This window comes from Lithobates pipiens, unplaced genomic scaffold, assembly GCF_037356315.1.
Source record: "Lithobates pipiens isolate NorthernLeopardFrog02 unplaced genomic scaffold, aLitPip1_a1.2 Scaffold_13, whole genome shotgun sequence".
Taxonomy (NCBI): Eukaryota; Metazoa; Chordata; class Amphibia; order Anura; family Ranidae; genus Lithobates; species Lithobates pipiens.
The window spans coordinates 468,919,668-468,937,049 of record NW_027507718.1 but is presented as its reverse complement, the minus strand read 5'-3'; the positions used below and the strand labels follow the sequence as shown (position 1 = coordinate 468,937,049).

General features: G+C 42.3%; 1 protein-coding gene across 4 annotated transcripts in view; it reads left to right on the top strand.

Moving 5' to 3' along the window:
- Positions 1 to 17,382, top strand: part of RGS12 (regulator of G protein signaling 12) — a 284,771-nt gene that overhangs the window by 246,908 nt on the left and 20,481 nt on the right. For all 4 annotated transcript variants that reach the window (XM_077477871.1, XM_077477870.1, XM_077477869.1 and 1 more), the window contains exons 16-17: positions 1,988 to 2,141; positions 3,805 to 4,419. In XM_077477871.1, coding sequence (XP_077333997.1) covers positions 1,988 to 2,141; positions 3,805 to 4,419 — 769 coding nt within the window. The remainder of the gene's footprint in view (positions 1 to 1,987; positions 2,142 to 3,804; positions 4,420 to 17,382) is intronic.

Here is a 17,382-nt window from a genome sequence, read left to right as displayed (position 1 = left end):
TTTCATTCTGCCACTCATCTTTCATTCCTACAAGGAGGATTAACCTTTACCCAATGATGGTCCAGAGTGACCCTCGTCACTAAATATAAAGTGGAAGGGCTCACAAGAGTCAAAGTAAGGGAATGGGCAGAAGTTAATACATTCAAAGTTAAGCATGGATTGCTCTGTGCATATTATTTCTTCACTTTTATTAATTTTATATTCAATAGTTCCCCCTGTTGGGGTTGATGCAAACGATACTCTGGTTCATTACTGTTTGGTTTTTACACTTTTTCAGTAACCTGACTACCCGGCCACTCATGGGTCTGAGAGTTATTGGAATGTTTGACTTTCTTTCTTGTATGCACTCAGTTCCTTAAAGTGGAGGTCCGCCCACTGCTGCAAAAATTAAGCCAGCAGCTTTTATTAATAGGACACTTGCCTGTCTTGGAGTCAGCACCACAACTGAGGTTTCAATCAGCTGTCGGGTGCATGCAGCTGTCATTGCGGGTAAGGGAACCCGGCAGTGTAGCCTTACGGCTTCATGCCGGGAACCCTACTGCGCATGTGCGAGGTGCCCCTCCTCTCTCCTACTGGCCTGGCGAAGGGGGAAGAGCAGGGAGCTGAGTGGTGACTTTAATATCCGTGGCTGTGGCTCCTGGAAGTGGGAACAGGATGCCTGTGAAAGGCAGGTATCCCTCTCCCCCCCCCCCCCAAAGGTAATAATTGTGACACCGGAGGAGGGGAGGAAACAAATGAGCAGAAGTTCCTTTTTTGGGTGGAACTCCTCTTTAATATGTTGGACTAAAGTGGGCTTTCCATAATGTATTACTTTTTGTTTAATGTTGAAAAATTATCTATTAATGTAGGATGGGCAGAAGAATGAATAATAAAAAAAAAAAAAAAGTGCCAGTGATCGGTACTGATTCATTAAGACAAGGAAGGGGTCAGTAAATGACACATTTACTGGCTCCTTTCCCTCTCTCCATCTTGACAGATTCCCCGCAGTAGCCGGTGGAAGGTGGGAGGAGGAAAGCTGGCGGTGTGGAGGGGCCAGGGAAGCAAACAAGAGCTTGGGACAGCAGAACAGCAATAGGGCAGGAGCGACATGTGGAGGAACCGATGCCCTCCATTTCCCTCCTGCAGCTGCTGAATGTATGTGGGAGGTAGAGGAGGAAAAGCGAGCATTCAGCGGCTACATGGAGGGTTCAGTCCCTCTGCATGGCGCCAGGTGTACAGGACGGCCAGGTCACAATGGCAACCTCTGCAAATACACCCCTGCTGTGACCTTCCTGCTTTGAATTGCAGTTGCTTGTTTAAGCTCCTCTAATACAGGCAGACACTTAGAGCCTCTTGTTGGCTGTGTTTTGGGATATGGCGCTGACTATGCTGCTTGCTCTATGAATTAAAGCGTGACACGGGTTATACTCTTCCTTTCCTCTTCTCATCAAGGCAGTGTTTGGCAAGGTTGAAGGCAGCAAGCTGGAGTGAAAAATCAGAAGTGATTATCACCTTGGGTAAACCTAAAAAGATTAATTTCTTTTACATTATTAGGCTCTTTATGGCCAGATATATTCAATAAGGCAGTGCGAAGTACCCGCTAGCAGACATTGCGGCTTAATCTCCTAAACGTACATATAGGAGATATTCTAATTGGTCGGCACCTTCACATGTACGGTGCTGACCAATCGGATCCCGCCTAGCCCGTCCTGTCAGAGGGGGGAGAAGAAGAACTCTGCAGGGATTTAAAATCCCTGGACAGGTAAAGCGCTGATCAGATGTCTTCTAGAGTGATCGCAGGCCTCAGATACAATGGGACTGGGGGGATTGGGTTCAGTGTGAGTTCACCTTACAGATTTTCTGTAAAGGTGAACTTACACTTTAACCAAGTATCCCTTCGCTTTACACTTTATTGGTGCGCTTTGCCACCTTCAATAAAACCCAGCAGTGCTGGCAATAGCTGTGAGTGATTTACGTAAATGTGGAACCTTCGTCTGTGTTCTTACAGGTAGAAGATCGGCCTCTTGTGAAATCTTCCTCCATTAGACTGAGAGGGGAATTTGGGAAAGGCGCAAGAGATTTTCGACTACAGAAAAAAGATGAATCTGTGCTGAGAGTGGGCAGAAAAAAACAGCATAAAATTAATCTGGATGAAGCGGAAGGTAAATACCTGGAAGCGCACTGCTTCATTACACTTTACAGACATATGTAGTCTGCTGGTGTGCTGTAAAAGTGTCAGAGAATATAGGCATTGCCACTGTCACAATGGGGTGACCTCCTGGTAGAACACAGTCAGAAAATGTTGCCTGTTCCCCTCTTGGTCCCCCAGCACAGTGCCCACTGTGAGTAATGCCATTCCACATGGAGGCCTTGGCAATGTGTGCTGCTTGCAGGTGAGAAACTGGGATTCTGTGGTTGAGTATGAAGTCTAGGGAGAGGACCACTGCAGACTGGGAACATCCCACAAGAGCTGCAGTTTTGGAGTTGCACTGACCCAGTCATCCAGCCATTATAATGTGGCCCTTATCAAAGTCATTCAAATTCTTACACTTGCCCATTTTTTTTTTTTCTGCTTTCAACATGTTGGCTTCAGGAACAACATGTTCACTTGCTGCCTAATCTATCCCACTCACTTTCACGTGCCATTGGAACGAGATCATGTTGTTCACTTTACTAGTCGTAGTTTTACTTACCCTCTTATATTTGCTTCCTTTTGATGCAGTGAAGCAGCTCCAATTTAAAAAGAAAAGTGAATCTTGTACTACAGGTAGGCAAACTGTTCCCAATAGTGATGTCCCTGCAGTTTCCCAGCATCCCCTGCAGTGTACTAATTATGTGGGTGTATGGGTCAAGCCATGTAGTGAATATATAATTAATGAGCAGTTGCAGGTAAAAGTGAAATTCACCCATACTTGCTGAGCTTGTAAAAAAAAAATTGGCACAGGGTGACCTTTGCTCCCAATGTGTATCAATGTACCTTGGCCACCCATGACCTGTCACCGGTTTTCCTTCTTTGGACCACTTTTCGTAGGTCCTAAACACTGCAGACTGGAAACATCCCACAAGAGCTGCAGATTTGGTGGTGTTCTGACCCAAAATCTTCATGCCTGCCCTTTTTTTTTTTTTTTTTCTGCTTTTAACACATCAACTTCAGGGACTTGTTCACTTGCTAATACATCCCACTCACTTTCAAGTGCCATTGTCATGAGCTAATCGGTGTTATTTACTTTACCTGTCAGTGGTCATGTTTTTTCTGATCCGTGTATCTGAAAGCAGTGTCTTTTATAATTTGGTGGCACCCCTTAGCGCCCATGGTGAGCACCACTCTCCCTAAAGTTGCATCAGAGGTTAGTAATCTAGATTGCTAAATAGCCATCCCCTATCTCCAGAATAGAGTGAAACAGCATCACTGGGCTTTTATAAACCATTCTTCCCATTCTGTTATATGCTGGCAATTAATCATACTAGCTATTGGAGACAGATTTCCACACTACAGTTCTACGCTATATTTGCACAGCCTAGGAGCCTCACCCCAAGTATTGCTGTAAACGGCTTTGGTTGCAGGAATATTGCCACCAAGTTAAGGAGATGCAGAAGAGGCTGGTGGAGGAGTCTTCTTTCTAGCATTTATAGAGTGGAAATATCAGTTTTGAGCGGCTAAATCTTTATATTTTTTGGGGGATTTCAGACACTCTTGGTGTAAAATATGTAGAAATTGAAGCTAAAAGAAAAACTAATAAAGGCTAAAAATAATTTCGTACAATGTAAATAATAATTCAGGAGATGTGGTTTCTAACTACATTTTTTTTTCCACCCACCTTCTAGCCTTTTTTGAGATGATTTCGAAAGCACAGAGCAATCGGGCAGAAGACCAGCGAGGCCTCCTAAGGAAAGAAGACCTGGTACTTCCAGATTTCCTTCGATTGTCACCTCCCAATGAGATTTCTTCAACCCCAGGAGCAGGACAGACTAGCAGAAAAAAGATGGAGAAGAGCACCAGCCTTGACAAAGGCACCAATGGTGCTTCCCGTGGGTTCCTAGGTACAAAACAAGACTTCACCCAAAATGATGCAGACAGGTCTGCCAAGTTCAGTGGAGTGGGGAAAAGGGACAAAGCCGAAATGGTGCCACCTTCTGGAAGGAAGCCGTATGCTCCCTTTAACCCTCCACTGTCTCCAATCCCTCATGTCCAGGACAGACACGCCGCCAGCCGCGAGCGGCGATCTAAAGACTTGTCCAGTGGCAACATTCAGACTGTCGAAGACGACAATGTGGCGGATCTCACCCTAGTGGCGGAAGGAGACATTAGCAGCCCCAATAGCACTTTACTTCCATTGCCCCCAACACCACCACGCGACGTTAGTAAGCTGTCCGAAGCCAACTTTTCACCCCCTCCTCCCTGCACAGCCAGCCAAGATAGTTCTGGATGTCAGAGATCAGGTATTTCCGGATTTTAAGTTTACTTTCTGATTTTACAAACCACTCGCTTCCATTTTATGTATATACTTTTTATTTTGTGTTTTTGCACTTTTTAAAATATTGCAGATTTGCACATTTTGTTTTTATTTGTTTATACAGTATGTATATAATGAGGTCCCTGCGCATATCATACCCCTGCTTCACTGCCGATAAGGCCATCAGGAACCGTTTACAATTCAAGTGCCAAAACTGTTTACAAAATATGATCTGTTATAACGCTGCCCACAAACCTTCAGACCGTCTGTAAGATCGTAGGGTATTGCCGATACTTCTATGAGATTGCAAGTACTCTCACCACTCATGTGCTGATGCTTTTACATCATTGGCTGTGCTGGAAAATGCTTCATCTTCAAGCTGATTTAAAGTAAAATGTTATCAAACTCCTAATTTTAGTTCATAAAGCGTATAAAAAACAAACATAATATGCCTTTCCTTGAAAATTGATCATCTGTAAAAATAATTGGAATAACGACTTGATTTGGCTTTGATCAGAAAACGAAAGAAAAACGCATGTGGTCTCAGGCTGCAAAAAAAAAAGTTATAAACATTTTGGAGGTGGGCAGCATCCACATGCCAGACTAGCAAAATAGATTTTTTTTTTTTTTTTTTTTTTGTTAAATTTTGTTTTTAATTGAAACTCCATGTGCTTTTCCAGATTAGAGCAGTTGGATCCCTCTAGAGTGGATGTTGTGTTTTTTTTTTTTTTTTTTTTTTTTTTTTGTGGTATTTTTTTTAAATGTCTAACATTAAAGGGCCCAAATCCTCCACTCATCTCACTCTCACGCGGAGGAACAAGTGATGGTGAGGACTTTTAAATGTGGATGTAGTTTTGAACTTCACCTATCGGAACCTTTACATATATGATCTCCTGTCTTGAGCTGGTTCACAGTGTGGCTGTAGTCTCATTATTTCATTATTTTTTTTGTAAAAAAATTAAAGTCTTAGGCTCAACTGCTTTTGACCACATTTAATAAAGCAGCAGTGATGAGCAGCCAATCAGATTTTACAGCCAAAACCATGAAATAGTTGCTAAACGTCATTCAGAATGCTCTTCGCTTTTTTTTTTTTTTTTTTTTTTTTTTTTAGGTGACATCTTTACTTGAGTTTTTTTATTTTTTTTATTTACAAAAATATATCTATCACACCAGGTCTATTGAAGGACTGGCCAAATATTGATCAGATTGTATAATTTTGTACATTCATTTGTTTTAGTTTTTCATGTTTAAACCTTGATCAAAAATGTGGCATAAATTTGTATATATATATTTTATTGCGTTTCGCGTTCATCTTTTTTTTTATTTTTTTGATTTCACGTAAGTGAACAATTGGAGAGGATTGTAATTTGAATTTTGATTTCTTGGCACACATGGAACTATACTTTTCCCGATCTTCTGTAAACCAAGCACATCCTATGTTTTGCATGTTTGCCGATAACCCAGACTATGTATAAATATTCTGTATAGTTTTTATCAGTTCTTTATTTTTTAAAGCAAACCATGTTATAGCAAGTGTGCCTTTCTGATGCATGATCGTGTGTTTTAATAGAACTAGTTTTCTGCTGTGATTTCTTGATGATTTGGTATTGATTTAATTACATACACTATACATTTTATGAAACTTCTTGAAGACATTCTACCTTTACCGCCCAGCAAGTGAAGCAGCAGCAGCCATTTTGAAGCTCTGGCATAAAAATGCCTAAAGAAAGCGTAGTTCTTGTCTATACCAGCCAATCCGTTTCTCCATTTATTCAGTATTGCAATTAGAAAATCAAAGGAAGTCTGGTTGCTCTACGCAACAAGAAACCTTTGTTCCTTAAGGCATATGTAAACCAAAAAACAAAATTGCTATATATATATATATATATATATATATATATATATATATATATATATATATATATATATACCATATATATATATACCATATATATATATATATATATACCATATATATATATATATACCATATATATATATATATATATATATACCATATATATATATATATATATATATATATATACCATATATATATATACCATATATATATACCATATATATATTAATATACACACCAGACCTTTAGTCTGAAGAATGACAGCTTATGCAGCCATTACATCTAAGAAAATTTCACCAAGTACAGAAATGATCTGCAGATCTTGCCAGGAATGTAGTGTCGTCCTCACTTCCTATGAGGTAAAGGCAAGCAAAAAAATTGCATCTTTCTAATTCCATCAACCCAGCATGCATTGGAGATGAACAAAGGCTTGGTCAATTGAAGTTCAGTCTGGTTGTCATCCATGGCTCCATCCACAGACACAATGGATGAGTGAGCATAGCCACCCAAGGACAGGAAGTGTATGTATTTACAGGTTTACCAGGAGGAAAAGCCTGAATAAAAATCTAATGCAGCTACGTTGTCTAAGGAATGGCAAGCTGCAATATATACATTTTCATTTGAGTTTAGATATGCTTTAAGACCACATAAAGGACACATACACTCCATGTATATAGCATTGAAAGTGGACTGTTCAAGATATTGTCATAGCCGAGGCTCCAGTCCAGTACTAAAAGCTGCCATTATTGGCCACCTACTAAAAACAGTGTAGGTCAGTATTGTATAAGATATAATGTGCTCTGTCCCACAAATAGCACAGGGTTGGGTAGGGTAATTGGAACAATTTAAAGCCCAACCCTGAGCAAATTCCTTTTATCCCCAGGCAGTGGGGCTGTGCCTGCACTGCGTGGGTCAACTAGTTTTTTTTTTTTTTTCTAGGGGTGAATACAAAGATCATACCTGATCTGTTGATCCTCTAGAAAACCACGTACCCTCATGGCCCAGAATGGATTGTTCCTGACTATGGAGGGTGCTGACGTCAGGAACAATCCATTTTCAAGACCGCTGGAGCACGAGGGTGACAAACTGGTCCTGTGCAGGAAGGCTCAACAGGTCAGATAAGTACATATCCGCTGTCCTCTCTCCTAGAACAAAACAAACAACCCATGCAGTGCAGGCATTAGGGATCGACCAATATTGTTTTTTCAGGGCCAGTACAATACCGATTTTTCGGTTGCCTTTCAGGCCGATAGCCGATATCAGGTGCCAATATTCTGTATATTTAAAAATGTTTATTTTTACACTGTCCTTTTTATAAAAAAAATCACTTTTATTGCTGCGACAAGGAATGTAAACATCCACTGTGTCCATAATAGGCAGTGACAGGTACTCTTTATGGAGGGATCGGGGGTCTATAAGACCCCAAGCCCCTCCTCTGCAATTGAAAGTATTCAAAACATCAAGATCAGCGTTTTTGAATACTTTATATTTTTTAAAACTGGCGCCTTTAAGATGCCAGTAATCCAGAAGTGATGTCATGACATCACTTCCGGGTTACCAAATCGGAGACTAACAAAGCACATGCTTTGTTCAGGTCTTAGACCAGCTGGCAGCCGTGTCGGGTGGTGGCTCAGGTCTCCCGGTTGGACTGGATGAGTGGCGGAAGGTGGCGGATACCCCGGTACAACACCTTGAAGCAATATCTGTACGTTTTGTGACTGATACCATGCTTCAAAAAAAGTGAATATCTGCCGCACCGTCAATCACCGACCCCTAGCGGGCATAGCCCTATTTATCGTGACATTATGCACAGCAGATGCATTACCAATAATCGGTTTTCACTAAATGAACCTCATGATCCAAATATTACATGGTAGTGCACTATTGTGTATTGCACCTTGTGCTCTTAGTGGAAGATAAAACTTATTCGGGAATTGACAAAATATATAGTCATATCAACCTGTCAGTCTGAGCATCTAGTTGTGACATCACTGTAGAGTAATGGAACAATTGCAGCTTCCGCTTTCTATGAAAATATGGAATTTTACCAGTTGCTTGTTTTGCAGAATTGCTGTGATTTAGAAAAGAGAATTGCGCAATAAAATTTATAAATCTAAACATAGAATAAATGGAGGCTTGGAAATGCTGAATAAAATATAGAAGGAAAATGGGACACACTTTAAATCTTGTGCTTGTAAAATTGGAAACTGGTTGCTATGGATGAGTATACTTCTTTCCTATGGCATATAACTACATATTAATTTCCTGAGGCCTATTGACACTTGGACCCCGTGTATGAAAAATAAATGGGGTCCAAGTGTCAATAGGCTTCAGGAAATTAATACATGATTCTTTCCAGGAATATTTGTCAAGCCATCAACGGTGACTTTTTTTGGGTGATAATATTATTCAGGATTTATATAGCACCAACAGCTTTACAAAATACATTACATTGCTTTCCCATTCAGCTTTCAAACTGGCTGCCTTGCTGCACTTAGACTGAGTATTTTTTACCTGAAATGTGATGTCTCGGTGTAAAGACAACCCCCTTGTAGAATCCCATTAAGATGAATTTCATTCCTTCAGTTGATCTTGTATACTGCATGTCCACCCAATGCTGTCCAATCTGTAGCCTGTGCTCACACCTTCTTGCTCTGTAGATACTCTGATTGTAGACATTGTGTGCCATTTTGTACTGATCTTCTCAAAATGTAATAAACTCTTCTCTCCATTCTACATCTCCTTTGCTTCTTTTGTTTCTGCTTCTTTTTGGAGCGTCAATCTAACACATTCATTCTAAAATGAAGAGAACACCATTTAATATTTATCACATGACCTAATTCAGTTAACACGACCATTAAATTGCCTTCAACCTCATGAGTCTGCAGTACAACTTATCTGTTCTTTAGATACACATTCTATTCAGTCCTGGTAAAAATACAGATATACTTCTGCATGAAAGTGTCTACCTATGTTCTGTAATAGCATGTTCTTTTCTAATGTGTTACTATTTGATGTATTTTCCTACCCTCCATCTGCCAGAAGTTTCCGGTATAGGGTGATTTTTTAGAAAGCTGAAAAACTACTGGGGTAAGAGGCCACTTGGCCTTGGACACATCTGTTTACTGTGTTGCATGTAGACCTTGGGTGATGGTAAACCTAATTTAGTGATTGTTGAACCTAATCCTTCAGACATTCTCCCTGCAACGCAGGTTTACAAAGTTACACATTGATTTACTAAAGGCAAATATGCTGTGCACTGCAAGTGCAGTTGCTCCAAAGCTTTGTAAATGAGGTAAAGCTTCACTTTGCAAAGAATACCCAATAACAAGCAAGAAAAATAAGCATTTTTGCTTGCACATAATTGGATGATAGAAATCAGCAGAGCTTCCCCTACTTTACTAAGATCTAGATCTCCACCTGTTGACTGCGGACAGGTGACGGGGGGGGGGGGGGATCGTAAACTGACCCCAGGTTGCCAACCCTGTGGTTTTTCCCCACAGCTGCAGAGTGCCCGGGTGCATGTTCAGTCGATCCCAGCCTGCAGAGATGGCCCCCTCCCCTTGCATACGTGCAGGGTGGGGAAATCCGAAATAACTTGGAAGTATTCAGGCTCTTCCACTGACTGCAGTACTCTCCTCCACATCGGTCCTCCCTCTGATCCATCCAAGGCACTTGCAAGTTGTATAAGAGAGGAGAGCCAACAGAACATGCAGCTGTGCCATTAAAGCTTCCCTGCGCTACTCTGCATAAGTAAAGTCATTTTGTGCTTTCCTTACCCCCCAATACTTTAATACTTTACCCTCCTGGCCTCCCTGCACCATGCCCTCCTGGGCCCCCCCCCCCCGCATGCTGCCATCCTGAGCCCCTAATACCATGTCCTCCTGACTCTCCACAATACCTTGTCCTCCTGAACCCCATGCACCTTACCCTTGACCCCCTTGTGCTCTACCCTCCTGACCCACTTGTTCTCTGCCCTCCTGAGCCCCCATTACCATACTCTCCTACCCCCTCTGTACTGTACCCTCCTGATTCGCCAATACCATGCCCTCTTGAACTCCCTGTACGCTGCCCTCCTGAGCCCCCATTACCATGCCTGCCTGACCAATACTGTGCCCTCTTGACCCCCCTTGCACATGCCATTCTGACCCTCCCCTTTCCCTGCATCATTCCCTCCTGACCCCTCAGTATTGTACCCTCCTGACTCCCCAGTACCATGCCCCCCTGACCCCCTGCACCATACTCTCCTTACCCCCGCCCTGTATTGGGTCCTCCTCCTCATCCCCCCTGTTCTCTGCCCTACTGATCCCTATACACTGCTCTTTATACTGCTGACCTCTGTACACTGCACTACTTCCTACTGACCCCTGGACATTGCCCTACCTACTACTGCAGTACCAGATGTTCTGCTTTCATGATGAACTCCAGCAGCGGCAATTCAATTGTGAATGAAAACGAATGCCGGGTTTCTCACTGAAGCTAAAGTTTAATGTAGGCTAAGTTTATATTTCAACATAGACATTCGTTTTGTAAGATTTACTTTTTGAGGGTTTGCTAGGTAATTTATTTTATACAAAAAAAAGGGCACGGCACCAGGTGATCTTTGATCTTTTCCTTGTTGTCCAGGTAGATCTCCACACCTCAAAGGTTGCTTACCCCTGATCTAGAGCAACTTGCAGTGCACAGTATATTTGCCTTTAGTAAACCAACCCCCTTCTTATTTCTATAGACTTGAGGGTCTTTGTGTTTTAAAGACAACCCTGGGGCTTTGTGTCCGCTTATGAGTTTGGGATCTTCTTTCTATTGAACCTAGGTGCTTTTCATGTGAGAATAATATGCTATCAGTCATAGACTCTAATGCAAGTACTTTAGCAGCGGTGTCTGAGGTTTTCCATATTTTTATTTTTGCCCAGCAGGATTGAACATTTATCATTTTATTGTTGCCCATATACATAAACTTGGAGCGCTGCTAAAAGCACAGCAAAACTTGCCCCTGCAGTCCAAAGCACAGATTGGGTGCCAAGGGTCAAACAAGCTCATCCAGGCTATCTGAAGCAGATTGGAAAACTGACACTCTGCACACCCAGCCACTACATAGAGCGGTAAAAATACGGCTTCAGCTAGAACTCCTCCTGGCTATGCTCCTTTTGACGTGTTTTTTCCTGCTTAATCAAGGAGATAAGAGATTCTCTATGATTAAGCCCTGTTTTCAGGGCAAACAGAGGAGCAAAACCTGGAGGAGTTCAGACGAAGTGATATTTCTACCGCCTATATTGTAGCTGGGTTCCAGTGTGCAATATTTCTACATTCTGTTTTTCATTGATCATTTTATAACTCATAATTCTGTATAGAAACTGTATAATGGCCTGTGTATCTCCCTATATGGGTATGTGTCAGCATGTGGCCCCAACCTGCATTTACATCAATAACTAGACTGCAATTCACATACTTTTCATTGTATACGGTCTACCTGGACCAGTATCTCTGTGGGTTACAGCCTGTGTTTTACCATTGTGTTAAACACAAGATATATGCACAGGTTATTGGTACACTGCACTAAGTGAAGCCCATGTTGCTCACATTTTGTAGCGGGTATTGAGGATTCTTAAGGTCAGGGGTGCTCATCCTGTGGCCCACCGCGCCCTCTGATGTGGCTGGCAACCTCAAACAAGGGAAGTGCATGCCAATGTTCTGGGATTGTGGGTCAGCAAGCCCAGAACCTGAATAAATGGTTTGCCAACCCTCCATCCCAAAGCGTCAGTACATGGAGCTGGTGGAGGGAGCAGAAGCTGCATGCTTCCTCTGTAGCGGCTCCTGTCCCAGACTGAGTGATACCAAGTGCACTTCACCTGCCACCTTTCTAGCAGCCTGTAAAGCAATGCCAGCGGAAGCTAGAAGATTAAAATCTCAGTATATTAAACATCACATACACTGTGCTTTTGCAATGGGCATATTAGCACTTCTAAAAAGGGGTTATTAGGCTGCCTTTATACTGATCCAGCAAAGTGCACCTGTGGCTTTCCTGTGGGTTGGCTGCACAGAGCCTAAAGCCCCATACGCACTATTCGATTTTCTGCAGATTTTTGTCTTCAGATTTACCAAAACAGTGTAGTGCAAAGGCCTGCCTGATTGCATACAAATTGAAACTCTTAAGGTTTGACCTCCATTATATGGTTTTGATAAATCTGAAGACAAGTCTGCAGAAAATCTAATAGTGTGTAGGGGTCTTAGACTACTACTATATCCTGCAGGTTTGGTGTGCTTTCCAAAAACGCAGCTAAACTCGTGAATGCAGGCATTTTGGTGCGCTTTCAGACAGCGCACCACACCCGCAAGATGTAATAGAAGTCTATGGGAAAGTGGCCCTCATTCTTCAAAAGGTTGAGCACCCCTGCTTTAGGTTCTGACCTCTGGTGAGTGTTAGGAAAATGCACCATTCAGTCTGTCTGCCATGTTTTTGGAGCATTAAAGGGGTTGTAAAGGAAATTTCTTTTTTTTTTTTTTTTTTTTTAAATAACCAACATGTTATACTTGCCTCCACTGTGCAGCTCGTTTTGCACAGAGTGGCCCCGAATCTGGTCTTCTGGGGTCCCTCGGCGGCTGTCTCTGCTTCCCCCTGCAAGTACTTCTCACGTTCATGCGAGCTCCCTCGCATGGTGAGAAGCACTTGCGGGCATGCTCCCGTGATAACAGCCGGCGGCTATAGCCGCTCACTGTATCACTCGGCCCGCCCCTGGAGCGCCGCGTCATTGGATGTGATTGACAGCAGCACAGCAGCAGCACGAGCCAATGGCTGCACTGCTTTCAATCAATCCACTCCAGCCAATCAACGGCCAGGCTGAGCAGCGAAGAGGATGTCTGGGACGAGCGGGGGACTTTCGAGGGGTGAGGTAAGTAAAATGGGGGGGGCGCCGGCACTGCCAGATGTTTTTTCACCTTAATGCATAGAATGCATTAAGGTGAAAACTTTTACCTTTACAACCCCTTTAAGCTGGTCATACATGGATCGAAATCGAGCCAGTTTAGCAGGGACTGGATGAATTTTGATCCATATACGGTGCCTTGAAAAAGTATTCATACCCCTAAAACAAAAAATGTCCACGCTTTGTCATGTTACAACCAAAAACGTGAATGTATTTTATTGGGATTTAATGGTGGCACATAATTGTGAAGTGGAAGGAAAATTATAAATGGTTTTCAATTTTTTTATATTTTTTTTACAAATATCTGAAAAGTGTGGCATGCATTTATATTTAGTCCCCTTTACTCAGGTGACTCCTGAAGGCAATTGGTTCCACTAGACTTTACTTTGGAGTATCCAATTACTTGTGTAACTTAATCTCAGTAAAAATGCAGCTGTTCTTTGAAGCCCTCAGAGGTTTGTTCGTAAACAAACAGCATCCTGAAGGCTAGGCAACACACCAGACAGGTCAGGGATGAAGTTGTGAGAAGTTTAAAGCGGGGTTAGGTTATAGAAAAATATCCATCATACAAAAATGGAAAGAGTATGGCACAACTGCAAGCCTACCACGACGTGGACATCCATCTATACTGACAGACCATGCAAGGAGAGCATTAATCACAGAAGCAGCCAAGAGGCCCATGGTAACTCTGGAGGAGCTGCCACAGATCAGGTGGGGGAATCTATCCACAGGATAAGTATTAGTTGTGCACTCCACAAATCTGGCCTTTATGGAAGAGCGGCAAGAAGAAAGCTTTAAGAAATCTTGTTTGCAGTTTGAGACGCTATGTGGGGGACGCCGCAAACATTTGTAAGAAGGTGCTCTGGTCAGATGAGGCCAGAATTGAACTTTTTAGGCCTAAAATAAAAAATGCTTTGTGTGGCAGAAAACAAACACTACCCATCACCCTTAACACACCATCCCCACAGTGAAATGTGGCAGTGCAGCATCATGTTGTGGGGATGCTTTTCTTCAGCAGGGACAGGGAAGCTGGTCATAGTTGATGGGAAGATGGAAGGAGCCAAATACAGGGCAATCTTAGAAGAAAACTTGTTGGCATGCAAAAGACTTGAGACTGGGGCGGATGTTCACCTTCCAGCAGGACAACGACCCTAAACATACAGCCAGAGCTACAATGGAATGGTTTAGAGTAAAGCATATTCATGTGTTAGAATGGCCCAGTCAAAGTCCAGACCTAAATCCAATTGAGAATCTGTGGCAAGACTTGAAAATTGCTGCTCGGATGCTCTCCATCCAATCTGACAGAGCTTGAGCTATTTTGCAAAGAATAATGAGTAAAAATGTCACTCTAGAGGTGCCCAAAAAGACTTCCAGCTGTAATTACAGCAAAAGGTGGTTCTACAAAGTATTGAATACAGATGCACGCCACACTTTTCACATATTTGTAAAAAAAAAAAAAAAAAGACCATTTATCATTTTCCTTCCACTTCAGAATTATGTGCCACTTTGTATTGGTCTATCACATAAAATCCCAATAAAATAAATGTAAGTTTTTTGGTTGTAACATGACAAAATGGGATCAGCACTTTTTTTTTTTTTTTTTTTTGTACACAACACTGGTTGAATGAAAAAAAAAAGAAACATTTTAATATTTGGCCTGCCCTTAAAGTGGAGGTAAAGCCTTACAAACCACTTTGAGAGGTAAGCCTAGATTAAGGCTTACCTGTAGGACTAAGAAATATGTCCTAAACCTACATGGTTTAGGAGATATTTACTAAGACAGTCACCGCTGTCTATGGCGCATGCTGCTGCTAATGGCGATATGCCGTTAGTGGCGGCTCGCATGTGCGGGAGTGACGTCATCGCTGCTCTGGCGCGGTGAGTGGCTGTGAGCAGCGATACCCGGAAGAAGATGGACGCTCCATAGTACAGGGGACAGCGGTGACTTCGCTGGCTCCTTTGTCAGGTAAGTGACACATAATGGGCTACTATGCTTTACCTTTGCAGGGAGACGAAGAAGTAAACCCATCAGGGTTTACTTCCTCTTTAACCTGGGTACATACGGGCCAAATGTCACGAGACATTGCCAGTTCAAAAGAAAAAAAAAATGGTAAACAGGCAGCTTTGGTCAGACGAGCATGCTGGAAAACTAGCAGCCGACCGACTCCCAATCAGCGTTCTCAGCCAATGGCAGGGAGCACTGACCGTAGTGTTCTGGCGGGGGCTATCCCCCCTGTCAGAACACAACAGCTCAGCCTGGGAAATTGCTGTACTTTGCAAAGTGAGTACAGCGGCTTGTTCGTTCAACCCAATTGGTTGAATGGTAAAAAAAAAATTGTATGTATAAGGCTTTATTCAGACTCCTTTTATGATTTTGGTACATACAAGGGACATGGTTTTTGGTTGACAACTTCATTATCCAGATTTGTCTGCATTCTGAAGATGGTCGATGATATCACTGCACCTGTTACTTGTTTCCCGCATTGGTACTGCCAAGTCACCCTCTGCTAAATTTCTCTCATGAGCTCAGCAAGTATGGGTAAATTTGACTGGTCCCCGCAGCTGCTCATTGGTTATTTATTCACTACATGGCTTGACCCATTTACCCACATAATTAGTTCACTGCAGGGGATACTGGAACAACAAATCTGGAAACTGCAGGGACATCACTATTGGGAGCTGTTTGCTTACTTGTAGTACAAGATTTACTTTCTTTTTGAATTTGGAGCTGCATCAAAGGAGTCCAACTTTAAAAGGGTAAGTAGAACTATAAGCTACAATGCAAGTAATACACCTATCAACCATACATTATGACCACTAACAGGTGAAGTGAATAATCTCGTTCCAATGGCATGTGAAAGTGAGTGGGATAGATTAGACAGCAAGGGATGGCCCTGAAGTTGATGTGTTGGAAGCAGAAAAGGTGGGCAATCATAAGACCTTGAGTGACTTTGATAAGGGCCACATTGTAATAGCTGGATGACTGGGTCAGATCTACTCAAACTGCAGTTCCTGTGGGATGTTCCTGATCTGCAGTGGTCAAGACCTACCAAAAGTAGTCCAAGGAAAGAAAACCTGGGAAATGGTGACAGGGTTATGGGTGACAAGGCACATGGGAAGCAAAGGCTGGCCTGTGTAGTCCGGTCCAACAAATGAGCTCAAATTGAAAGGGTTAATGATGGTTCCAATAGAAAGGTTTCAGAACACACAGTGCATGGCAGTTTGTTGTGTATGGGGCTGTGTAGTTTACAGACCTGTCAGGGTGTCCATGCTTATGGGTCTACAGCCAAAAGCACCTACAATGGTCACATCCGTATCATAACTGGGCCACAGCAATGGAAGAAGGTGTTTTTGAGCTGTTGACTGGCCTCCAGATCACAATCCAGTGGCACATCTATGGGATGAGCTGGAAAAACAATTCTGATCCATGGAGGCCCCACCTCACAACTTAACAGATCTTCTACTGAGGGCTTGGTGCCAGATACCACAGCATACCTTCTGAGGTCTGGTGAGATCCATGCTTCAATGGGTCAGCACTGTTTTGGCTGTAAAATGGGGACCTACTCAGTATTAGGTGGATGGTCATGATACTCTGGCTGATGGGTATATATTTGTATACATTTTTTTTTTTTTTTTTTTTTTTATTATTATTACTGATCCCTCATACCAATAAGCAGTGAACCTGATCATTCAAATCTCAGTTTTACCATGGTAAACTATAAAACATTTTTTTTTCCTGTTAGCTTGTATACTTTTTTTTTCCTCTGAAGTTGGATACTCAAATAGATATGGAGATTATCTAACAGATTTAGCACAGCATGTTACAAACATTAGGTGATTTATGGATATTACATGGTAAAACATTTTAACAGGAAAAACTAGGCATAATAGTCTAGTAAGATTACAATCCTGCTGCACTGTGGTTGTTTCTAGCCATTCGTAAATGTTGTTTTGCTGAACTCTTGAAGAACTAAAGTCTGGAAACTGTGCAAACAAAAAAAAAAAGGGCTGGCAGAAGAAAAAAGATTAGTCACTGGTATTGCCTATGTTCTTCCCACAGCTGATTCCCCCCCATTATAGACTAGCTATGCCTTGTTCTCCACTATATCTCTATGCTGAGACGGCCATCATGGTAGAAGCAGGACTTTGCATCCTCATGTCAGAG